The sequence below is a fragment of the Aotus nancymaae genome, unplaced genomic scaffold (assembly GCF_030222135.1).
Source record: "Aotus nancymaae isolate 86718 unplaced genomic scaffold, 86718_ANA_hifiasm-v0.15.2.pri h1tg000058l, whole genome shotgun sequence".
Lineage (NCBI taxonomy): Eukaryota > Metazoa > Chordata > Mammalia > Primates > Aotidae > Aotus > Aotus nancymaae.
Window position 1 is genome coordinate 50,207,094 of NW_026988472.1, and position 26,558 is coordinate 50,233,651.

Genomic DNA, 26,558 nt, shown 5'->3' on the forward strand with positions numbered 1-26,558 from the left:
TGCAGTTTTATGAAAGAGTCCCTTGAAGGAAGTATGATATAACACTGTCTTTAATGGAAAGGTAGCTTGTTTCTTTGAAGGCAGGAGGAATATTTTCAAGTTTGACATGTTCCAAATGTTCTATAGTTGCCTCATGGAACCAGAATTCTTTTCTGGATCTCCAGAACAAGAATAGATGGAAGATAAAATACTCTGAATCTCTTGATGATCTATAAAATTAATCAAAATTTGGATGTTTGAAAAATAGTGTACATATTTGATTTTCTTAATTTCTGTGACTATCGAAGAGTATAAATCAGACATCATAACTTTTTCAGAATATGGTAGATATGATGTTATTCCATTTTTTCTTATTACTGAAAGTGGAGGAGACATTCTTATAAAGTCAGGGTCATACTCCTAGCATTGCAATATGCACCTTATCTGTTTTTTACCCATGGCATGTGTCAGCAACACTAATTGTTGGTGCATTTCTCTTCTTGAATCATTTTAGTAAAGCAACAATGGTTCAATCTTGAGATATATACAGATATGTTTTTACATCTATAATTAAAGATTAAAGTTTGCCTAGGGCTGGGCATGGTAGCTCATGCCTGTAATCCCAGAACTTTGGGAGGCCAAGGAGGGCAGATCACTTGAGGATAGGAGTTCAAGACCACCCTGGCCAACATGGTGAAACCCTGTCTCTACTAAAAATGCAAAAATTAGCTAAGTGTGGTGATGTGCGCCTGTAGTCCCAGCTACTCAGGAGGCTGAGGCACAAGAATGGCTTGAACCCAGGAGGTGGATGTTGCAGTCAGCTGAGATTGTGCCACTGCACTACAGCGTAGGTGATAGAGTGAAACTACATCTCAAAAAAAAAAGAAAAAAAAGAAAAAGTTTGCCTAAGATATACAGCAAGTAGAAAGACAAGATTTACATTGAGGTTAAACCTAGTATCTAAACTTAGTATCTATCTAAACCTAGTATCTATCTTAGTTATCTACTGGTGAGTTCTTAATATCACAGATTATTAGAAACATAAATGGGTTTGTGAAAATCTTAGCTACTGGCTGGGCACAGTAGCTCATGTCTGTAATCCCAGCAATTTGGGCGGCCAAGGTGGGAGGATTGCTTGAGACCAGGAGTTGGAGACCAGCCTGGGTAACATAGTGAGATCCTGTCTCTTAAAAAATAAAAATAAAAAATCAGCCAAGCTTGGTGGTGTATGGCTGTAGTCCCAGCTACTTGGAAGGCTAAGGCAGGAGAATCATTTGAGCCTAGGAGTTCAAGGCTGCAGTGAGCCATGATGGTGCCATTACACTCCAGCCGGGGAGACAGAGGGAGATCCTAACCTTTAAAAAATAAAAAGAAAAGTAAAAGAAAACATAGATTCTTAATTAGTTATGTCATGAAGACTTTGGGTATAACTAGGAGGACTCTATAGCTCCATGATGGTGTCAAGAAAGTGATAGACTTTTGCTAGGAGCCCCATGAGTTTTCTATGTCTGGTTCCTATCTCTTCTCCTGGGTTCTAAGCTTCCTACGTTATTGGTTATACTGACTCTTAAAAAGTAGCAACCTCATAAATGATTCTCAGTTATCCAAATGTTGATTTGAACTCTTTAAGCTAAAATATTCTAAATGAGAAACTGACTAAGTTTCTAGTTCCCTTTCATCAGGTCCATTGGATAGACAATTCGTTGGGCATGCCAGTGTCAGGAAAAATTGAGTTGATGTAAATTTTCTTCTGGGGTTCACAATTTTCCTTCACTGATCTTGTCCTATTCCACGTTGGGCATGTTCTCCACATCTCATCTTTCTGTCTTCCTCTCACCTGCCCAAGAATGCAAACCTCACTGCTTTTATTAGAAGAGTTTCGATAACACATTGTTTGTAAGCATATTATCCATACAGCTTACCCTGTTATCTCTCAGAGGGCTATTTGGAATTCAGAACAAAGAAAAGTCTTGCATCAAAGGGCAGAATTTCTATATATGCAACCTCTAAATTCAGTGAGTGGGCGAGGGAGAGATTTGGAGCCTATGGAAGTTTTTGATGTCCTAATTATTAAACCGTATAAACCAGTACTCTGTAAGACTCAGTACATGGTGATGGAAACAAAAGTTTGGCATTGAATGGCCCTCGGATTAAATCTCACCTTCACTCTTTGAATTATGTGAAACTGGACACAATTCTTAGTATTTTTGAGTGCTGCTTTTTTCATCTTCAGTGTACGCTAATTCCTCTTTCTCAGGGGTCTGCAAACTATGGTCCACAGGCCAAATCCAGCCCCCTCCTGGTTTTGTAAATAAAATTTTATTGGCACAGGGTCACATTTGTTCACATTACATTTACATACCATGTCCAGCTGTTTTGGGGGTACAACAGTAATTGAGTAGTTGAGAGAGAGACCCATCTGCAAAACCAAAAACATTTACCATATGATCCACAGAAGCAAAAATATTTACTATCTGGCCATTTAGGAAAAGTTTACTGACCCTCGTTTAATTTCATAGGATTGCTCTATGAATCCAAACTAAGCCCACCAGGAACACACCTGGAGTCAAAAGTGAGGTTCAGTGACATGTGCCTATACTCCTAACTACTTAGGGGGCTCAGGCGGGAGGATCATTTAAGCCAGGAGTTTGAGACCAACCTGAGCAATGTAGTGAAACCCTGTTTCCAAAGGAAAAAACAATTCGGTTTATTGCCCTTCCTGTAACATGTTTGAATCTCATGTTAAAGGATTACTATATTGACATAAATAAAACACCCCAAATGGCCCCAGGCAAATGAGTACTTGGTAATATATTTGGTTTAAAGAGCCATCAATTCATAGATTTATTTATTTCATTTCATCCAATACATATTAGGCAGCTAGCATGTGCATGTTTCTGAGCTAGGCAGTTGCCATCCAAGGAAGATTAGGGTGAACTCCATTCTGCAGAGGACTTCTGGATTGAGTTTGAGGAACAAATTAAAGAATGTTGTACTTTGTTGCAGAAGAACAGCTTTCAAAAACTAGAAAAGGTGGAATTCAAACACAGCCCCCTTTTCAAAGACGACGACCCACTCGCCCGCTGGAAGTTGGAGCTCCCTTCTATCAGGATGGCCAACTGCAAGTCAAAGTCTACTGGAAGAAGACAGAAGGTACGTAAACATTACTTCTTACTTGCTTTAAACAACACAGTAATGCAGATACTTTTGAAGAAGTAAATGTCAAGCCACAGTATTGATACTAAGGCAAACGGTCGTTGAACAAAACACTAAAATACTATTTTTTTCAATGTCATGCTGTATTTAAGTCTGAATGGGTTGACAGTTATCTCACATCTTGAAATCCACAACAGTCAATTACTTAAGTGTTTTCATTTCAGGTATATTAGCTTGTCTTCATTTCTTTCTCGGAGGGCTGATTGGCTGAAGTTATACCCAAAACACTCAAAATATTCATTATTTTGAGCTGTAATTTTTGTTATAAATTATTTCTTATTTATTAAAAAATATCCATAATACAAATAATTTAGAAAGTAGGGGGAAAGTCACTTATTATCTCAATATCATTTCCTGAAACAGCATTTTGGTGGGTTTCCTTTCAGAAATTTTCTATGCATCTGCCTTTCACTCAGGGTGTGTGTGTGTGAGTATGTATGTAAAACATACACACATATTTCTGGGTAACATTATTTGAGTTGCTATATTGTCATGCATTTTTCATAACATTATATAAATGCTATTTTGTATGGGTATATCTTAGTATCATAATACATGTCATTATTCCAGTACAATGAAACATTTTGGTTCCTTTAGAATGTCTGTTTTCTAATTAAGGCTGCAATGCATTTATCCTTAGAATAGATTCATTTCATTTGTTATTTATCTTTAGCATAAATTCCTTTTTTTTAGTCTTAGAATATTTGTTTTTCTATTATCAAGGTAGTACTTTTAGAATTTATTCAGCATACAGTCTTTTATCTTTATCACTCTTATGCCTCTTAAAAACGTAAGCTGAATCAATTGTTTCAAGAGTTAGAGTTTTAAAATTCTCCTCGTTCTTCTGAAATTTGCTTTTACGCAAGGTATTGATGGGCCATATGCCATAAGTGATATTGGTGTTGCAGTGGTTCCTATTCCAGAATATTCTTTCAAGCTGCTGAAATCCATTCTGCAATTAAAATAATAATATTATTATTAACATATTTTATTTCTATAATGTTAATTAAAATTAGTTTAGTCAATATTTATTGCATTAAGATTATATTAATATTATATGTCCACATTTCAATTAATAATTTTATAAGTATTAAACAAGAAAATTATTTGATCTATTATATTGATTAATTAAAATTATATATCAGTATATTCATATTTTTAAAATATGTTTTATTAATAATATTAACATTTTAAAAATCTAATGTAATTAAATGAAAATGTAAACATCTGCTACTGAAAAAGTAAATATCTCAAGCATACAAGAGTAACCACCACAATCCTGACTTTTAAAACTCAAGATTTGCTTTGCCTGTATTTGAAATTGATCAGAATGGAATCACCCAGTTTCTATTTGTATTTGGCGTCTTGCCATGAGCAAACCAATGCATTCTGTTGCATGAAACAATAATTCGTTCATTTATATTGCTGCCTGGATGTCCCTATTATACCTCAATCTGTGTATCCTTTCAGTTGTGGATGGAGATTTACTTATTCTGATGTGGAGCTATTAAGAATAGTACCAGTGTAAATGTTGTTTGAATGTTATTTGACACATATTCTTTCGTAGAGGTGGGATTCTTAGGTCAAAGAGTATGTCAAGCTTTAGAAAACATTAATAGTTTTCCAAAATGGTTGTACCAGTTTACATTCTCACCAGTAGGGTATGATGTTGGTCCCAGGTGTTCCATGTTCTCTCTGCCATGTGGTATTTTCCATTGTTGTAAGTTTACCCATTATAGTGTGTTTGTAGTGATACCTCATTGTTATTTGAATTCACATTTTTCTGATGTTTAAGAAGCTGAGCACCTTTTTGTAAGTTTACTGACAATTGGATTTCTCTTTTTTGAAGGACTGTTTTAACTCTTTAGCTACTCTGTCCTAGAAGAATGCTTTTTATATTGTATATACAAGTCATTTGTGGTTTTTTGTTTGTTTTTTGAGACAGAGTCTCACTCTGTCACCCAGGCTGGAGTGCAATGGTGAGATTTCAGTTCACTGCAACCTCCACCTCCTGAGTTCAAGTGATTCTCCTACCTCAGCCTCCTGAGTAGTGGGGATTACAGGCACATGCCACCACACCCAGCTAATTTTTGTATTCTTAGTAGAGATAGGGTTTCACCATGTTGGCCAGGCTGGTCTCAACCTCCTGACCTCAAGTGATCTACCTGCCTTGGCCTCCCAAAGTGCTGGGATTATAGGCGTAAGCCACCATGCTCGGCCATCATTTGTTTTCATATAAGTATTTTCTGCCACTCTGATCCACTCTTGCATTTTTAACTTTCTTAGTGGTTCTTTTTTCTTTCTTTCTTTCTTTCTTTTGAGACCGAGTTTCACTCTTGTTGCCCAGACTGGAGTGCAGTGGTGCAATCTTGGCTCACTGAAGTCTCCGCCTCCTGGGTTCAAGGGATTCTCCTGTCTCAGTCTCCCAAGAAGCTGTGATTATAGGTGCCCACCCCCACGCCTGGCTAATTTTTGTATTTTTAGTAGAGACAGGGTTTCACCATGTTGACCAGGCTAGTCTTGAACTCCTGACCTTAGGTGATCTGCCTGCCTTGGCCTCCCAAAATGCTGAGATTACAGGCATGAACCACTGTGCCCAGCCCTTAGTACCTCTTAATTTTGGAGACAAGCAAGTCATCATTTTGTTTCCTTTAGGTTTAGTGTTCTCTGTGTCCTAATTAGGAAATCCTTTTTCATACAGTGGTCACAAAGATATTCTCCTTTCCTGTCTTCTTGTCTACTGTTTCACCTTTTGTATTAGTCCATTCTCATACTGCTTGAAGACGTACCTGAGACTGGGTAATTTTTAAGGAAAAAGAGGTTTAATGGACTCACAGTTCCATATGACTAGGGATACCTCACAATCAAGGCGGAAGGTGAAGGAGGAGCAAAGGCACACCTTACATGGCAGTAGGCAAAAGAACATGTGCAGGGGAACTGCCCTTTATAAAACCATATGCGTTTCAGTGTGAGTATTCTTATGGCACTGCTTGTAGTGGAGAGAGAAGACAGGATGTCAGGACAAAGGTAAAGAGCCTCTGAGCCCAGCCTTGTAAGGCTTGGTGCTGCTTTAGGACTGTCAATGTTTTCTCCTTTGCAAACAAAAAAGAGCAGTTCTTTAAAGCATGATTTAATTGTCCAGTTTGCAATACAAATGCTATAAAACTTAAGCATCTTATTAAATTTGGCAGAAGAAAAGGGATTAACCTTCAGTGCTCCATATCAGCAAGTGGCAATATGACCAATATTCCCATACAATAATAATTTGAGTGCATGACAAATAGGAAACATGGCAAAGGAGCAGCTGGGAGTGATGAGCTCCTCTGATAGAGGTGAATTAACCTCTGTTTGTCAGTAGTGACTTGTTTCACAAATCTAAATGCCTCGCAGTCAGTTGCCAAACTATTTTCATCATACCCATTTCCAGTCTCTGAGCTCTATTAACCTCCAGGAACGCTTCCTTCTGCAGACCAACATTAAGCCATCATCTAATAAATACACATCCATGCTGGCCAGAGAACATTCTTTGTGGCTGGCCAAAACCTTGATTCCAAAGATATAACTGATGTCATATATATTTCTAAAAGAGAATGTTCTGTGCAGTGGCCATCAACAGTTAACAGTGTAGCCTTCAGCCAAAACCACTGTGGTTACAGTGTTACTGCTTACTCAAGAGGCAGAGATTCATTCTACATCTTTAGTGACATGTCAGGATTTGTTCTGTGAATTTTTTTATAGACCATGCATCTGCTCCTTGCTGTTTCAACTCCTGCCCTCTCTATGTATTCACACTAAACATTTCTTTGAAGTGACAGGAAGTTCTTGAAGACACTTGGTATGGATTCCCTTCAAAAGGATGGCAAAAATATGGAATTTGGCATTTTGCTTTTGCTTTGTTTAGGATGATCCTCCTGAAGAGTTTGGAATCTAAAAGGAACATTGTGTAAAAATATGTAGACAGAATACTTATGACTCTACTGAGTACACTAAGCCCTTTACCAAAATAATAGGGTGTAAAAACAGAGTTTAATTTTCCTACACAAATCCTGTGTCTGACAGTTGGTTGCAGAATCTTTTTATTTTCAATTAAAGTGACAAAAGAAATATAGAAAAAAAAAGAAAGAGAAGAACAGTTTGCTTGTTCTTTTAAGTTAATCCTTTAGATATATATAGTAAACATTGCAAACAGTAAGAAGAGTCTTTAGATGAGTGTTTTTATAAATCCAAAAATGGTATGTTCAACTGCCATTTGAAAATGTGAAGTTTGACCGGGCACGGTGGCTCATGCCTGTAATCCCAGCACTTTGGGTGAATCCCGAGGTCAGGAGTTTGAGACCAGCCTGGCCAACATAGTGAAACCCCGTCTTTACTAAAAATACAAAAAAAATTAGCCAGGCATAGTGGTGTGTGGCTGTAGTCCCAGCTACTTGGGAGGCTGAGATAGGAGAATTGCTTGAACCCTGGAGGTGACGGTTGTCCTGAGCTGCGATTGCACCACTGCACTCCAGCCTAGGCAACAGAGCGAGACTCCATCTCAAAAAAAGAAAAAGAAAATGTGAAGTTTTCAAATTTTGAATTAGCTTAGATATCCATGAATGCATTTCCATTTACTTTTTGGCTTCTTTTGTAAATGGACACAAATTGCCTACTTTATGCCAGGCTCTGTGCCAAGTGATGGGCATACAATATTGGATAAGGGAGATTTCTAGCTTTTAAGGAACCTGAGTTCTGAGGCTTAGGCAGATAGGCAGTTGCTGCATAATAAGACATTCTTCATAGCAGTCTGGATAAACAGCTGAAGTAGTTGAAAGCAGAGAGATTTTGATATTGTGTGCGAGAAATTTTCACAGAGGACGTAAAGTTTAAGGTACATTTTAAAGGCTGGATTATTTTTTTGGCCAGAAAGGGTGAACACTTCTGGCCCAGGAAAGAAAGAGTTGCAGATAAGAGAAAGATCGGGAATGTCAAGTATTGATGTGATTGAGAAAGTGACCATGTGAGGCTGGAGAGACAGATGAATGTCGAGTGGTGGAGAAGTTTATGTTGTGCCAGGAAGCTTGGATTTTGTTCTACATGGAGGAGAGCGATGTGAAGTAGCAGGAGAAGTTCTGAGTAGGACTTGGAGATGATAGCAAAAGCAAGTGTGCAAGGATTAATAAAGTTCAGAGAGAGCATGTTGGTTAATTTCAGGAGCCAAGACAAGAAATAATCAGATCATGAATTAAAGGCAGTAGTGGTAGGAGGAAGGTGGGCAAAGTACGTAAGAGTATTACACAAGTGGCCACATAATTTATTGTCTGAACTGGATTCATTTGAGAATAAAAGGAGGCATTCGTAAACATTATTCCTCACCAATAGACAAAGACTGTAACTCTCCCAGGAAAGCCAGGATGTGTGGCCACTTGGATATTAAGACCTGGCTGAAGGGAAAGAGAGAAATGGATCTAAATGGAGTCTCTACCTTCTAGTTTGAATGACTAACAGTACTTCGATTAGCAAAGATTGTGAGCCGTAGAATTATGATCTGTTTCCTGGAATATGTCTCTATGATACGGAGAATTTGGTTTTGGTGTGTTGAATTTGAGATAACTGCATGATAGCCAGAAAATGTCACAGGCAGTCAGAAATACATACTTAGAGCTCAGGAGGTAGCTGTATGGTAGAATTGTGGATTTAACTGGAGCTACAGTCAATCCATTGACTATACTGACAGGAGATCTGCAAATGTTAGCTGATTTCCACTGGATCACACAGCCACTCACTATTAGGAGCTGAGAACAGCTCATGCTCTAATTAGAGTTTCATATTTTTCCAAAAAGTCCTTTTTTGTAAATTTTATCCATTCCCCCTTCCCTTGTTATCTTAAATTTGAAAGCCAAATGAACATATAAATTGTAGCAGACCTCATTATGTTGAACACATGATAGAAGGGAGTTGTAGAAAGCTTTGGGAAATCCAAAGAACAATGAAAAGGAAAGTATGTGTTTCAAACTTATTCCACATTTTTCCTCCTTCCAGAAACCTTTTATGTATTCACCACATGATCTACAGAATCCCAAACCAAAGTTTCCCCAGACATTCATAAAACATGTTCTTATTCATAATTATCACACATGTAGGAAAGGAGACCTTGGCAGTGGACTCAGTATGACTAGCATAGGAGTGCTGCACGGAATGTGAATATCAGCACAGTTTCTGTCATGGGAAAGAACATTTTGTCTGGATTTTTTAGACTTTTTGACTTTGTAAAATGAAAAATTATCTGCTCTGTATGCAACTCAATAGAACAATCTAAAGTGGTTTCAAACTCCTTGACAAGTACCTGAATATTTTTGAATTATAATTTATGTCCAGTTTTGGATACACTGAGTTGAAAACCTAAAAGGAGAGTGAACGCTTTTGGCAAATAAGGGAAGAAAAGAATCTTGTTCATTAATCAAAACTCAATTATAAACAGAAATGGATTCTTATGTCACATTTCCTAAAAGTGATGGTGGGCAAAATATTGCTTTTGGACTTGGAGTTAGGAACCTGAAAGCACAAAACTGATCATTTCCCTAAAAGTTTCCCAGAGACAGTTTCAGTTATTAGGATGTAGTGTGTAGTTTTATAGATAAATAAATTAAACCTTAAATATTAGCTTTCTCTACTTGATACATATAGTAGTTGGGTTATAATAGTGAATGCTCTGGGAGAATGTAAATATTTTCAACATTGCATTTGTAGAACAAACATTATTTTAAAATAAACAATTTCACTTAACTAATTTTGTTAATAATTTTATTATTCTATTGACATTGGTTCATTTTTACTGTGTAATAATAGAATAAACAATTGTTTTAGGCTTTCTGGCTTTCTTAGCTTTCTTTCTGTTTTTTTTTTTTTTTTTTTTTTTTTTTTTTTTTTTTTTAACATAGAGACATGGTTAGCCTCTTGAGTAGCTGGGATTACAGGCATGTACCACCATGCCCAGCTAATTTTTGTATTTTTAGTAGAGATGGGGATTCACCATGTTGGCCAGGCTGGCCTTGAACTCCTGACCTCATGATCTGCCCACCTTGGCCTCCCAAAGTGCTGGGATTATAGGCGTGAGCCACTGTGCCTGTCCGTCCAGCTAATTTTTAAAATAATATATTTTTTGTAGAGATGGGGTCTTGCTATGTCACCCAAGATGGTCTCAAACTCCTGACCTCAGGTGATCCTTCAGCCTCAGTCTCCCAAAACCCTGGGATTGAAGGCATGAGCCACTGCACCTTGCTGGTTTTCTAGCTCTAGACTTTGTGTTTTAACAACATAAATGTGAAGTTAGCTCAGACATAAAAGAAACATTCATGCTTCCACTTTAAGTAGAAGTGCCTATGCGGTAATCAAAAATTCTTATTTTAGTTGTACAACATCAGAAAGTTCTGTTTCACCAAATCATTTTTACAGATAGAAAGAGTATGAGGCATTGATCCATGAGAGGACTTCATTCAACTAATCTTTATTGAGCACCTACTGTATACAATGCACCATTTGCAATGCTAAAACACCACAAAGAGGCAGACAGAAATCCCTGCCCTGATGGAACTGGCATTCTGTGACACCTCTCTAAGTGTGTGCCCCCTTCCCTAGTGCTGTGACTTACAATTCTTTTTACAGCAATTATTATTCTGGAGAACCCAAGGATTGCCTCTTTCTCAGAGCTCTGTCAATAACCCCATCATTCTTGGTCATTAGACTTTTGCAAACTGAGGAATCCACATTTAATAAAAAATTTTAGAGCCCTTCATTTATGCCAGACACTGTGAGTTAGATCTATTTGAAAAGAAAGTTAGATCCATCTAATTTTGGAACCATAGTTGAAGCATATTACAAGTAAACTTTTTATCATTTAAAAATACTTTTCAAGTACTTTCTTTGTAATGTCATTTATTTATGGAAGGAATTAAGCTAAGGAACCAGATCAATTGGGTATTTTGCACAGAATTTTCATATATAGCCCTTCAGAAAGTGTTTGATTGAACTATGCTTTTTTTTTTTTTTTTTGAGACAGAGTTTCACTCTTGTTGCCCAGGCTGGAGTGCAATGGGCACCACCTCAGCTCACTGCAACCTCCGCCTCCTGGGTTCAAGAGATTCTCCTGCCTCAGCCTCCTGAGTAGCTGGGATTACAAGCATGCACCACCACACTGGCCTTGTAAAATGGTGTGGGTTTTACCACACCCAGTTTTTCACCATGCTGGCCAGGCTGGTCTCGAGCTCCTAACCGCAGACGATCCACCTGCCTTGGCCGCCGAAAGTGCTGGGATTACAGACATGAGCCACCACACCCGGCCTGAACTGTGCTTTTTTTAATATTCTAGTTACAGATTGAGACCTGCAGTCATAACCTAAAATACAAGCTCAGGATTTTAGTAATTGGCAAGATAAAGCTAAGGACAAGATGTTTGTATAAATGACTTCCATTGAAGCAAATATCTATGAATTGACCTGTTAAAATTGAGCTCAAATCATATAAATCAGTGTGGCCATTGTTAGGGCTTGGTTTTTAAAAATAAATGTCCCCATATTAGTCATTTGAGGGTGCCATTTACAATACTTTCAGGGCATTTTTAATCTAAGTTTAATTTATATTTTACTTTCTCAGATTGCTTTTAATTTACCTTATGTAATATCGTGTCTTTTCACACTATTTCTTCCGTATATTAATTTATAAGGAATCCTTTTCACTGTTGCCAGAATGAGTAGTGAAATAAAAGTGAATTTGAACGGGTATATCTTCATTCGCTTAGTCATTCATTAAATGTTTACTATGTTTTTATCACCTGCCAGGCACCATGCTCATCTTTGTTTATGCAACAGTGACAGCAAATATGCATTACCTTTGTAGTTATGGAGCTCTAACCAAATGGGGTTGACAAGGATTCCTGCAGTAACCTCAGAATTAAACAAAACATTGGGAATGAGAAGAGTCTCTGCATGAGATGAATATGCAGAGGCAGTCAGACCTGGAAGCCAGGATAAGGAATATCAATGTCTTTATTCAGAGGGTAGAGAAGAGCCATTCAGTGACTGAAAGCCAATCCTGACATGGGGACATTACCCTTAATTATTTGGGTAGAAATGAATACAATCATGAAAGTCCTTAAAAGTAGAAGAGGGAAGCAGAGTTCAAGAACCAGAGAGATGGCATGGTGCGAAGGACTCAGCCCAGTGTTGACTTTGAAGCTGGTGGAAGGGCATCACCAACCAAGGAATGCCAGAAGCCTCTAGAAACCTGAAAAATCATGAAAATACATTCTACTCTGGAGCCTCCAGAAATGAATACAGCCCTGCCGGGACCTTGATTTTTGGCCAGTGACACCCATTTCAGACCTCCAGAAGAGAAGATATTTATATTGTTTTAAGCAACTATACTCATGGTAATTTGTCACAGCAGCTGTAGAAAACCAGTACATGAACTGATTTAAAACTCACCCCAAACCTATTGCATTGACTCAGTATCCTTATTTTCAGATAAAGGGAATGAGGCTCACTGAGGCTGCTGGAGTTGCTTGCTGAAGCCCATCCACCGTCCTCGAAGGTCATGTGTGGGGCCGAAATTCTGCATCCTATAGCCAGAAAGAGAAGCATAAATGCAAGGGGTTATTGAAGGGCAGAAATCAACATACTAGCTTCAGCAGTGTTGAGTTTAGGCCTCCACATGGGAAAGGAAAGAGGGAGCACCAGTTCTTCAATGGAATAGCTCAGGTGGAAGTAGACATTTGGGAGCTGTCAGCAGAAAAATTTTTCAATCCATGGGAACTAATGAAGTGATTCATGGAGGTGACCCAGAGAGAAAAGAAGAAAGTGCAATGAACTCAGACGTGGCGGGATTTAGGGCTGACGAAAGGGAGGGAACCCAAAAGGAGTGTCCCATGTGTCACTCTTGATGTTGCCTTCTGTGAAGATGTAATTGCATTGGAAATTATATAAAGGATTTTTAGGATATGGAGGATCCTCAGGGCAGCCAAGCCTCCTTGTATTGCTGTAATATACCCACCCAAAGTCCCCTAACTGCTCTTCACCAAAGACCCTCAGTCATTGGTCATGCTCTGTTCTCATGTTAGCACGTTGACACGTGCTATGTATTCCCTGCTGGTATAGCCAAGCTGCCCAATGTTGTAACCATGGCCATATGCAGCTGTTTACATTTAAATTAATTAAAATGAAACAGAATTAAGAGTTTAATTCTTCTGTTGCACAGAGGATATACGAAGTGCTTTATAGGCACAGGTGACTAGAGTTTACCACAGGCAGAATATTTTCATCACAACTGCCAGTTCTATTGGGTAGGGCTGGCCAAGAACACCCTCCTCACAGGTCTCTGCAGTGCCACTAACCACCACTACACCTTCTTCAAGTCCTGACTCTGAAGTGAACACACACCAGCTGCCTTATATAAAATCAGCCCTTTTTGTCAATCCACCCTGCTGCCCTTACCTTCTGTATTTATTTATTTATTTATTTATTTATTTATTTATTTATTTAAGACGGAGTTTTGCTCTTGTTACCCAGGCTGGAGTGCAATGGCACAATCTCGGCTCACCGCAACCTCCGCCTCCTGGGTTCAAGCAATTCTCCTGCCTCAGCCTCCTGAGTAGCTGGGACTACAGGCGTGCGCCACCATGCCCAGCTAATTTTTGTATTTTTTAGTAGAGACGGGGTTTCACCTTGTTGACCAGGATGGTCTCGATCTCTTGACCTCGTGATCCACCCGCCTCGGCCTCCCAAAGTGCTGGGATTATAGGCATGAGCCACCGCGCCCGGCCCATTTTCTGTATTTATATGCAGACTTATTTCCTTCTAACATAACATCTCTCTTATTTAAGCATTTTATTTATTCTCTGTTTGTTATCATTGGCCCCATTACTATGTAAAATTCAGGAGGGCAGCAGCCACTCCTGTGCGATTATTTCACTACTGTTGAATGGAAGAACATGGACACACTCACTGATCGACTTCAGCCTTGTGCATAGCCTACAATTCCTTTAAAAAAAGTAAATGCTTGATGTCTGCTATGTAAAAATTAAAACCTCTAGTACGTGATTTCTCTTTTAACTAAATGCCCTGAGTGCCCACTTCTGTATCTGTTTGCTTTCTCTGATTTAAAGTTCTTCTTTTCTGGTTCCAAAGTGCTCAAAGCAAAGTTTCCACTAGCAACCCAATTTCATCGAAGAGTTTTCTCCTCTGAAAACCCCCATCAAACACTTGGTGTGATGTTGGGGACAAGATGTGAATCACCCACAAAACGGTGCCGTTTGGTGCCATTTCACACCCTTCAGACACACTGGGGTAATTAATAAACCTGATACTGTCAAGGCCTGCTTTCCCACACTCGATGAGTTTCTTGTCATCGTTTTCTCTTTTTTCCTCCCACTTTATTGTCCAAAGTAACGTACAGAAAATATGCTGCTCGCCCTAGGAATAAACATGTTCAAAGGGTCAGTCTTCTGGCCTGTCTTTGAGAACACCAAGTCATGTTTCAGTAGGGATCAACCATACAGAAATGCCAGGATGCACATGGTTAAGGGGGAAAGGGAAGCATACGCCCCTATCCTTTTGACAAAAGAACTTCTTTGTGGCAATACGTAACAGAAGATAAGCCTGGATAGGCAATTCTGCAAGTATGAAGGAAATGTTTTTGTTCTTGTGTGGGTTTAATAGTAATTCATCTTTATTTTTTAAAAATGTAGGATTGAGAAACTTCTGATGATTCTCTTTTACAACAGGAATTATCAGAGCTGTTGCTAAGTGTTACCTTTCACTGTAGGGCTTTGCTTATTGTAAAAACCATGGCTAGGTTATTCCCAAGACGTCTTTGGAATAATTTTGCTATTACTTTACTAATTTTTTTTCTACTTAGTACTTGCACTTCAGCACAGGTTTTCACTTTGCAGTGTGTTACTTTTTTCCCTTACTTTGTTCTTAATCATTAAGTAATCAGAATTATTACTTATTATTATGATTATTAAGTAGTCATAATCACACCTCCTTTGGCTCACCTGTGTATTTGTTGGTCACTGGTAGAGTTTCATTTCCTCTCCTTTTCTCCTCTCAAGTTTGAGAACCCCAGACTACATGGAATGTAGCATCCAGCCTGTTATTTTTGTTTGTGTGTTTTCGTGTTATAGATCCCATTGTCAACCGATATCATGTGCGGTGGTTTCCTGAAGCATGTGCCCACAACAGAACAACTGGATCTGAGGCATCATCTGGCATGACCCAAGTAAGGACCTGATCTCTAGGCCAACTTGATCTGTGAACATGATTTGACAGGAGGATGTACAAACTAGACATGTCAGACAGATAACTCATTCTCACAAATCAGCTATTGAATAATGACTCGATGGAAGCGGAAAACAGAATGGTCATTATATCCACTCATTCTTTTATCCATTCACACCATATTGCACTGGGAACTTACTCTGTTATCAATATGGAGCAAGACCTAAAGTGCAGAGACTAAAGACACAATTCTTAAAGAACTCCCATATTTCAGGGGGAAATATGTCTGAGTGTCTGCATGCTTCATCTTAACTGGACAAAACTTTTCAATTACTTTCTGAATTTTGCCATGGCACCGTGATCTAAAGGTGTCATTGTACAAGTGAATTTCTGTGTGACTCTATCATTTGCCACCATGTCCCTAACTGCCATCCGCTCAATTAGTGAAAGAAACTCCCTGTTCTGTATAGCATGCACCAATATTTTGACTTTTAGCTTTAAGAGAACATTAAACTCTCTGAGGATAGCAACTCTGTCAATATCACCCAAAATATTATTCCAAATATTTTGGAGTTAATGCATGAATTGTAGATTAGAATCAACAAACCAATGCAAAACATTTAAGAGGTCATTGTAGTATACGAAGTGCTGATGACAGCAATTTATATATAATACCTCAGGACAGTTTACAAAATCCAAAAACATGACCCCAAATGTGCAATGTTTTGATTTGTGATATGTAACTAGAACATTTTTCTTTTGAACATTTTCTAAAGCAACAAGTAAAATATTTTAAGAACCATACCTGCTGGCATAATTTTAAGAGAGTAAGATAAAACAAGTTACTAGATATTCAGAAATACACAGCTACTTTTCTTTGTTACTGGATTTGATTTGTCTCATGTTCACCAAAGTTTCTCCTTTTATTTATCCCTAAATTAGCTCCAATGTTTGTGACCTTCAGTAAAAAAAGTAAACGGACATTCTAAATAGGGAAATCTATTTGAAAAGCAGAGAAGGAAATAAACAGAAGTGGAATTTATTAATATTTTGTGGGCAGAGGGGTGAGGTTTTTGTTTGTTTTACTTATATGTGCGTGTCTCAGAACCTTACAGAACTGGGCTTATGTCAGTGTAATTCCACAATCTTACACTTATCATCTTTAGGAACTCTGAATGCGGTAACAACTATTTGCTAAGCAGATGTAATGTATCTGGTAGAAATGAAAATCAAAATCCTGAAAAATTATCCTTCTAGGAGCTTAGAACTTGTCTGTATTTATTTTTAAACCTTTAGACCCAATTATTATAATATGTTTTTATGCTACAATGGAGCATCTGCTAATTCACTTACTGCTGCAGACGTCTGCCTCCTATGCAACATGAAAGCAATCTTGAAATATCTGTGAAATAGGATCCTTAATAGCTAACCTTGGATTCCAATATAGTCCCACATAAAGTGCAGATTTATTCCCAAAGAAAAGCAGTTCAGGCTCCCAAAGAGACATGGTGGCCTTGGGTTGGGCTTGCGTGGTCCAGATTGGCTTGTTTCTTGTTCACTGTGCTAACTGGCTGCGTAGTTGGGTGTGCCCCATCTCCTGTCACCATGTGGATGAAGGGTCAGCAGCCCTGGACGTCACCCCCTGTTTTTTTTTGCTCATTCAGTGTTATGTCACCTGCAGCCACTTCCGCTCTTCATTCAAGTAAATCACTCAAGCCTCAGTTTTTAATTCTTGTCTTATGTTCTCCCCATCAGCCCTGCTGCTTTCTAGCAAGATCCCCTACCCACAATTCAATGAGTACTAGAGATATTCCATCTGTACCTTTTTTTCTCTCTCTTAAAATAATTTTAAATAAAACACATAAAAAAACATGGAGTCTCACTACGATGCCCAGGCTGGTCACAAACTCCTGAGTTCAAGCAATCCTCCCACCTCAGCCTCTTGAGTAGCTAGGACTATGGCACAAGTCACCATGCCCAGCTATCTATCTGCACCTTTTATACATATACATTAAGAATTGATAAATACAAAATAAGATGGATAAGCGTAACTTAGCCAAATATAAAAGAAACAGCTACACACCTGTTATCACAGGAAATGTCATCTTTTGATATTATCATAAACTTATATTCCTAGCCCCTGACTCCTTAGCATTTAGCTTTTTTCTTTTATTTATATTTAATCACAAAATTATGGCAGAAAACAGTAACAGCACTCCAAAAAAGGGAAAAATTGCATTGCTAAAAAGAACATCATTTTTTAAAACAGAAAAACTTACACATAAATGAATTCTATGTCTCAGAAAGGCCTGACTTATTTTTTTTTAACAGAAAACAGTTGGATTTGTATTTACAGCTTTACACCACTACCTGCACTGCCCCCAACTCAAAAATGCGGTTGTGACCTGAGAAGTAGCCTGCTTTGATGAGGAATTATTACGATACTGTTTAATTTTAGAGGGTATATCCCACGGCCATGGGAGTGTTTCACAATTGTCATTAATCAAAATGTACACAGTGTCTCCTTTGCACTTTTTATAAAAGCCATATTATACACACTATATGGGAAAATATCCTCGTTGGATAGAATACGATTTCAATTCTTGCCAGCGTTTTTTAATCCCTAATGAGATTTATTGCTAGCATATTGTCTTTCTGTTGCTCTAGGAAAATTATATAATTCTTCAAGATCTGTCATTTTCCTGCAAGTATAAGGTGACTGTCCAACCAATACGGCCAAAAGGTCACTCCAAGGCAGAAACCATTTTCTTCACTACTCCACCATGCTCTGCTCTTAAGGGGAAGAGCCATAAGCCCGTGGGCTGCCCTGGAGAAGCAGGTATGTTTTCACCTGAAGGACTTCCCCACATCTAGGTCTAAGGTGTCAGCAGCACTTTCCAAACATTGCCAAACTGCATTTCACAAGACCATAAAAACCAAAAGTGTCCCTCTTTCTAAGTTGTGTTATGATGGCCCAATGTGGAAGGAAGATATCTAGGAATGAATGTGTTATTTTATAAGCCTAACAGCCTTGGAAATATGTCCTTTGATAGTAATATTAGCCCTTTGGAAATGAAGGGAAACATTCAGATGCCGCTTGTTTTTTGGCAAAGTTTGATATAATTATTTCATTTTTATCCCATCCCTTTGCTGTGTGGATTATATTCACACACTTTCTGTGCCAACCCAGCAAACCTGACATCTGTACCTTCCGTCCCCCTCCTCGCCAAAGCACCTGTCTTGCAGTGGGAAAAACTCTCTTTAAATGTCCTGGATTTGGCCAGACATGGCAGTTCATGCCTGAAATCCCAGTACTTTGGGAGCCTGAGATGGGAGAATCACTTGAGCCCTTGAGTTCCAGACCAGCGTGGGCAGCATAGTGCAATCCCGCCTCTAAAAAAATGAAAGAAAAAAAAAGCCCTGGATTTTATGACTCTTCTAACAACTTTAATATTTACCTTCTCACTGCAGTCATCGCTATTCTTTAAGAAATAGTTAAGACTTGCTAGGGTCTTAACTGCTCTCCTGCTTCCATCTTCAAAAGAGCATTCTAAGAAAGGATCCCCAAAGGACTGGAAGAAACATTTAGCACAAAGTTGTGGTGATGCGATTCCCACTCAACCTGTCCCTATATGTCAAAGGGGTGATTGCCTGAACCCATGTTTACAGAACGAGGTCAGATTGCTTCTATTAATATCATCCCATAGACTGGCTGCTGAACATTCCTACAATGAACATACAATGGCTCCCATGGTCACACCTTCTCCAGTAGCCTAATCCTGGTTTTCCTTCTTGCATTGCTGCAGGTCATGTTCTTTCTAAGGTGCTAGCTAAGCCTGAGAACCTTTCTGCTTCATTCATCGTCCAGGATGTGAACATCACCGGCCATTTTTCTTGGAAGATGGCCAAGGCCAATCTCTATCAGCCCATGACTGGGTTTCAAGTGACTTGGGCTGAGGTCACTACGGAAAGCAGACAGAACAGCCTACCCAACAGCATTATTTCACAGTCCCAGATCCTGCCTTCCGTAGGTGCCCCCTCCTATACTATGTCCTTCTCATTGGTATCTACTGCTCTTTTTTAATGACCTTCAGAGATGGCTACCTCTGTCATTCTGTGTGCTGTACTATTGAGTCTTATTTCTGCATTTTCTTCTTCTGAGTATATCTTTTGCAAGCATTAACACATCACAAATATATCTGTGCATAGCTAAGAAGTAGCATAAGCTGCCGTCTAAAGTTTGATGGCTAGAGCCGTCTCGTGAAAAGCCTTACCCTATCTTGTATCTAGTGATTGTGCCACTTCTTGTCTTTGTTAACCTCATGTCTCTCTGGTTCAAGTGGACGTGCCCTGTTGGAAGTGTTGGATTGGGTGGGGGGGAGGGTGGGGTGGGTGTAGGTAAAATAAACTTGTCTTTCTTCCCCCCACCTTCAAATTTGGCTCAAGCCCGTAATGAGTTGGCCTGTCTTCCAGGCAACTTAATTCCTTGGCTTCAAAAAAAAAAAAAAAATCATGTGTGGGATTTTACCAACTCTCTGAAAATGCCCTTAGAATAGTGAACCACCATTTAAAAATTCAAAAAGGGAAGAAAAGAAGAAGAAACACAATTTAAATCTCAGAAGGAAAAATTCTATGGAACTAGAGAGTAGTTATCCTAAATGTACTAGGTTTTATTGAGTTTTGAGAAGAATGTGTTGGCATAAAAATAAGTATTTTTACTTGTGGGCATTGACAGATATTGTGTTTTAAGGAAAACAGTTGGCTCATTCACTGAAATTTGGATTATCAAGAATTCACATCACAAGATGTGCAGCTGAAGACTTTAAACCTTGGGAAAGTCTTATGTTAAGGAATAAAAAAATAAATAAAATCCCAGGAGTGAGCCCTAAGAACTGGCATCTTGGCACATTTTAACTCTGCCAAGTGCCTTAGGCTGCCAAGAATTGAGTGAGGTGCTAAGAAATCATGTTGCAGAGAACCCCCATAAATGAGGAAAAATAGTCTTTGCCTTTACAAAGCAACCAAACTTGCCTGTGTATGATATTCTCGAGTAGGGGAAGAACTGTCTTAGCCTATCTGCGCACTGTGCATTGTCTCTGAAAGGTTGTCGGTGAGCATCCTCTTTCCCATTGCCCCCTTAGGATCACTATGTCCTAACAGTGCCCAATCTGAGGCCGTCCACTCTTTACCGACTGGAAGTACAAGTGCTGACCTCTGGAGGGGAGGGGCCAGCCACCATCAAGACGTTCCGGACACCGGAGCTTCTGCCCTCTTCAGCGCACAGTGAGTGGGGTGCCAGGGCATTAAGGTGTCCTGTCAGGTCTTGTGGACACAGAAAAAAGTCTTGCTGGAAAATGAAAACAAATAAATAACACTATTACAGGTTTCTATGAGATAGGGAAATTGTGGTCATCTGAAATTCTTTCTCCCTGTTTGTACCGACTTACTGGATTCTATTCCAGGTACCTGTAGCATAAATTGCATAGTTGATGCTTAATTGCTCTTTTTCTCCCTCCCTTCCTATTCGTCCCTTTTCTCCCTTTCTTTGCTCCCGCCTTTTTTCCTTTCTCCCTCCCTCTCTCCCTCCCTCCTCCTTTCCCTCTCTTCTTTTCTCTTTTCCTCCATCCTTCCTTTTCTTTCCTTCCTTGCATTTTTCCCTATATCATGCATGCTTTTTTCCTTGTCTTTTAAACCATAAATGCATATGGGAAAAAATCTATAGTCTCATATCAATCTGAAATATTTTTAAATCAAGATTTTCAAATATCAAAATATAGGAAATAATAGTTTGCTAAGGAACTTATTTTTTTGTCACATAGATATTAATTACTGTAATATATGTCATGAATTTTCTTCATGATATGACCCAAGTCCACCTACTTCATTTATTGCTAAATCAAGTCAAATTTAAAAAGAAAATTGTCACCTAGATTTTCAAATCAGCCTCTTGCTGATTTTTAAATTATGTACTTGGTTTACTTTATTTTCTAGCTTAAATGTAGAAACCAGTGTCTAATGATTAGCGAGTGGATAAAACATTGAGAATTCGTCATAGTTTTAACTCTGGTTATTTTAAATGATAGATTAAATTTGCCCTAATAACTTGGTATGCTTATAATTTGAAGAAAAACAATAACTAGGCCCGGCTCGGTGGCTCACACCTGTAATTCCGGCGCTTTGGGAGGCCGAGGCAGGCGGATCACCTGAGGTCGGGAGTTTAAGACCAGCATGACCAACATAGAGAAACCCTGTCTCAAAAAAACAAAGAGAGAGAGAGAGAGAGAGAGAGAAAGGAAAACAAAAACTATCACAATGGGAGAGCTTGATAGCCTCTAAAATTTTTGTCAGATAAAATGCTCTTCTGATATTCCTTCATAGAAATTCCATTTAACAAAAGTTGTTGATAGTTTTTAAAACTTCTTTGAGCAAGTAAGAAAGGATTATGGTTTGATTGAATAATTGTGAGCTTAAGGAAAGGAACTTGTTTTCTTTTTCTTGTTATTTTATGGTTTGGGAAGGCATCAAGGAGAAAGAGAAAAACAGGGAAAAATGAGAAAGAATGTTTGTACATTCAGATTCAGAATAGGAAAGACGGGGTCGTAGGAAGGAACACTTGCCTGGGTCTTGTGCTTTTTCCACAAATAAAAGTAATTCAATCATTTATTTGATATGTATAAAGGGATGTGACTGATATATTTTGTCACTTTTTAGGATCTCATCTTAAGCATCATCATCCACATCATTACAAGCCTTCTCCAGAAAGATACTAAACTATTCAAGAAGATTTTTAAAAATTGCACAGATGTGTAAGCTTGTTGAACTTTGGCCACGAGACATGCACACTTCCAGAGGCAATGGGAACTGCTCAGAGGCCCCAACTCTCCTATGTGACTTTAGTGCAGGAAGAACTTCTGTCAATCACGGATGCATCTGGAGACAAGTGAGAAACAGTAGACTGGTGAAGACAGATGCCAGCTCCCTACAAGAATGGAGAAAATTAAGAATAGGCCTGTTTAACTCTAAATTCTGTTTTCATGTATGGTGTCGCTCATTTCTATTGAATTACAGCAGAACTCAGTTTTCCCTGAATTTGGAGCACCAAACTCCCCAAAAAAAGTAGAGTAACAAATACACATTTCACACATAACACTAAGCACAAATCTAATCAATAAAATATATATTTTGACTAAATTATTGATTTGATATGAAAAATCAGATTATACAGCTTTGTTTATTTGAATCTTTCATAAGATCATTTTTATCCTAGGTGATTTGTAAGTGAAAATACATAATCCAAAATATACCAGCGAGTTTAAATCTAAAAATGCTCCTACTTTAAGTACCTTATGCTGCTTTTTATCCAAAGGTAAATGAAAGTTCCCTCTATAAATTATGATTTACAGAAGACATCCAAAACAGAGAAACTCAATGAAATAAGCTGCTAACCAGATTTTACCTTGGAGAAATGAAAATTATTTCCTGGGGATGCTTTTTAATATTTGATCCTATTATGTGAGAGATTTTCCTGATATGTTATCTTATTTATATTTTCCCTTATTTTCCTCAGTACAGATAATAGCTGTTGGTGCACTTTTGTTTCACCATCTGAAAATTCACAAAACTTCTTGCTTCAAATGAAAAATATCCCAGCTATTGAGCATGTTTAGATCTTTGCAGAGATTTGTCTTTTCTTAAAGCAAGCTCTTGTATGCTAGAATTTTATTGGTAATGTTATAAAAAAGGGCTTTGATTGATAGAGAAGGACAGTTACTTGCATTTAATTCATCTATATGCGTTCAAATCTATTATATCTTAACCTTTTGGAAAATTTTATGCTACAAATTACTCCCTTGTAGCATGAACTTAAGTCAAAACATGTTATCAGTATAGAGTGTTGCAGTGTGTATTGTAACAACCTAAAATGCAGAGATGTTTGATACTGTTTTTTATTCTTGAAAAAATACTCACATACATGGTTTGAAATGTGCATAGGTATGCGTGTCTATATACACACAGACACATGCATATATATGAATATACCTTGAGCATGAATCCCTGAAGAAATCATTTTCATGGCTCACCAATGGTGATATAGCTCTTTTAAAGGTCATGAGGATCATATGTTTTCCCCATCAATGCTGATTCTGAGAAAAGAGTGATTTGTCAAAATTAAACACTGTAGAAGAAAGGTGCCCTCATGTCATTGCCTACTTAAGTAAAACAGAAAATCAGAAACCTTAACCTTAGATTTTGACAATCGTACTTGCTTCTTGTTGTTTTACTGTTTCCTGAATTCGTGCATATGGCTGACCATTCCTGGGAAGAGTGGATAACTCAGAAGTCATTGACTGCACGGGGCTTCACTGCAGTGTCTAAAGGCAAATGCAGATTAAAATGCAGAGAAAGTACTTTTATGATGTTGATGCATGTATTTAGGAAACACATTTATAAACATGGATACCCAATAGTAAATATTGAAACCTGTTTCCTGTGTGTTAAACTATATGAAAAGTGGATATTGCAGGAATGTTTTGCAGCCTTGTACAAGTTACTTAAATTGGACACCTCAGAATGAAAGTTCATGTAGGTTCTGAATGGTTTTCTGCAGCTACTGTCACAGCTGGGATGGATTTATCATACTGAGTTGTGAAATTACTTGGTTCTAATAATTTTTGAATGGTGAAAATGGAAAACAGTCTTCATTTAAAAACATCCCTAAGCCTGAATAAACTGATACCATAGATATCTTCTCTAAAACTATGCTTTATTCTACTGTCATTACCAGCATCTGAATTTCAAGTTCTTAAAATTTTGAAAATTAAAATTTTTTATTATTGGCTATCTGTTTATCTTTTACATGAATTTGTCATGAACAAATCCAAATATTGATGCCAGCAAATTTTTGTACTGTTGTATAGTTAAAAATGCTGGGAGTCTATACATAGCTACAAAATATTATTAAATTATTACATAAATTTAATTTTATAAAATTTAATCATGCTTCTTTTGTCTGGGTAATAGAGATTGGACAGATATTTTTAGTTCATATGGTGATTCTGAAGCTTACATCTCCCTTAAAAAATCTAAACCAGCTCTTATGGGCTTCTAATTTTGCTATAAATAAGTAATTTAAATTTTATTGGTGTTATTAGAAGAAAAACCCTATTAATGGGGTAATAAGTGTTTCTCTTGTGAATTTTAATAAGCTCCAATATTATTCAAATGATCAAAAATATAGTTGCAATTTTTTGAATTTTAAAAATGTGATTGCTCTAATAAAGGATAAAATCTATGTTTTTAAGCAAACAGTTTTGGTGCCTAATTCTGTAATATGTTTTATTGAAATTAGATGCATTTCTCTAATGTGAGAAAAATATATCCAGTAATGCTAATTGAGCTCATCAAAAACATTGTTACCAAATACAGGTGGCTAATTTGATATACATTGCAGTTACGTGCATTATTTTTATTTACAACATTTGCTCCTTAATGATGATTTATCTGTGTTACCCTGTTTTTCTACCTGGAATGCGATAGAATTATGTTTGCAAACCAACGTGTGCTCCTTTCAGTCGTTCACTATTTTAATATGACATGGTAGACAAGATAAAGTTTTTGGCAGGTAATTTTTTATAATGTGTTAAACGAAGTTCAAAGATTAGAAATATATCTATGTCCTGAAAACCTTAGATACATAGCTGACTGTATACAGAGGTTCATCTCAACCTCAACACTATTGACTTTTGGGGCTGGATATTTCTCTGTTGTGAGGAGTTGTCCTGTTCACTGTAGGTTTTTAGTAACATCCACAGTTTTTCCTTACCAGATGCCAGTTGCACCCTCCCCCAAGTTGAGACAACCAAATATGTCTCCAGATATTGCCAACTGCCCCCGAGGGTCGGTACCTCTGGTTGAGAACCATTGCTAGAGAATGATCTTTACTCAGTAGATGAGAATTTGGCCTTTATAGAAAACCCAGTAAATTTCTAGAGCAAGTCCCAAAAACTGAGGGACAGCTAAGACGTTATTATGGTTGACTTCAAAGGCCTAAACTGTGTCTTTTATGTCCACTAAACAACCTGATTAAAAGATGGAATTGTGACTTGTGTCTGTATTATACAAGTACAAATACTAATTTTGCCCTATGTATCCATAAATGTCATTTGTGATATTGACTTATTTATTTAATGCCCTTTCTTATGCCGTGGTTTTTCAAGTTTACTCATTTCTATGGTTGCAAATAACTCTAAAACTTATTATATAAACTTTCTCATTATAAGCAGAACACAATAGCTAAATATCTGTTGCATGTACTTTCAAGTTTATTATAAGATATAAACAGATCTATAAAGATGTTGACTCTTACTATGGTTTTGCATGGCCAGACTCGGTATCAGATACGGAGAGGATTCTCATGACTGTCTTACCTCTACTGAATATTTTAGTGAGTTATATGATTTACAGAGTGATTAACAGAGGTCTATATAAAGTTATTTTCCCCTTTACTTAATTATATTGTAGTGTGCAGATAACAAAACTGCTACCTTCTCATTCAAATGGTCTGTAGAATTCATGTCCTTACAGTGGTCATTTAAAGTCAATATTTATTTATGTATGTAATAAAAAAGTTGGATTTTTGTGTATGTCTGTCATGTTATTTAGAGAGAAGTAATCTTGTAAAAAATGTTTTGTAAAAAACAAAAAAGTATTGTAAATAGTCTTGATATTCTGTGACTCATTATTTTCATGTTAGAGTTTGTACATACTGGTTCAACAATAAAGTATCCTTAAACCAGACCAAGTAGTCACTCATTTATTTCTTAAATAAACATTTTTGCTGGGCACAGTGGAATGCACCTGTAGTCTCAGCTACTCGGGAGGCTGAATTTGAAGGATCACTTGAGTTCTGAATGTTTGAGACCAGCCTGGGCAACATAACAAGACCCTGTCTCCAAAAATTAAAAAAGAAAGAAAGAAAGAAAGAAAAGAAACATTCCTGCATTTAAGAAGAAAAATTGACAGCTTCTTCTGCCAAGGAGATTCAAAAAGCCTCTTTTCATGTCGGTGTTAATGGAATGCGGGGTCTGGTAAATGTTAACAAGACAGCACTTCATC

The 26,558-nt window shown here is 37.7% G+C and overlaps 1 protein-coding gene across 1 annotated transcript in view; it reads left to right on the top strand.

Moving 5' to 3' along the window:
• ANOS1 (anosmin 1) overlaps positions 1 to 26,240 on the top strand; it is a 191,002-nt gene extending 164,762 nt beyond the window's left edge. Inside the window, exons 9-14 of the mRNA XM_012454602.2 lie at positions 2,986 to 3,132; positions 15,350 to 15,444; positions 18,111 to 18,282; positions 19,250 to 19,470; positions 20,585 to 20,726; positions 22,155 to 26,240. Coding sequence (XP_012310025.1) covers positions 2,986 to 3,132; positions 15,350 to 15,444; positions 18,111 to 18,282; positions 19,250 to 19,470; positions 20,585 to 20,726; positions 22,155 to 22,213 — 836 coding nt within the window. The 3' untranslated portion in view covers positions 22,214 to 26,240. The remainder of the gene's footprint in view (positions 1 to 2,985; positions 3,133 to 15,349; positions 15,445 to 18,110; positions 18,283 to 19,249; positions 19,471 to 20,584; positions 20,727 to 22,154) is intronic.
• The last annotated feature ends 318 nt before the right edge of the window (positions 26,241 to 26,558 follow it).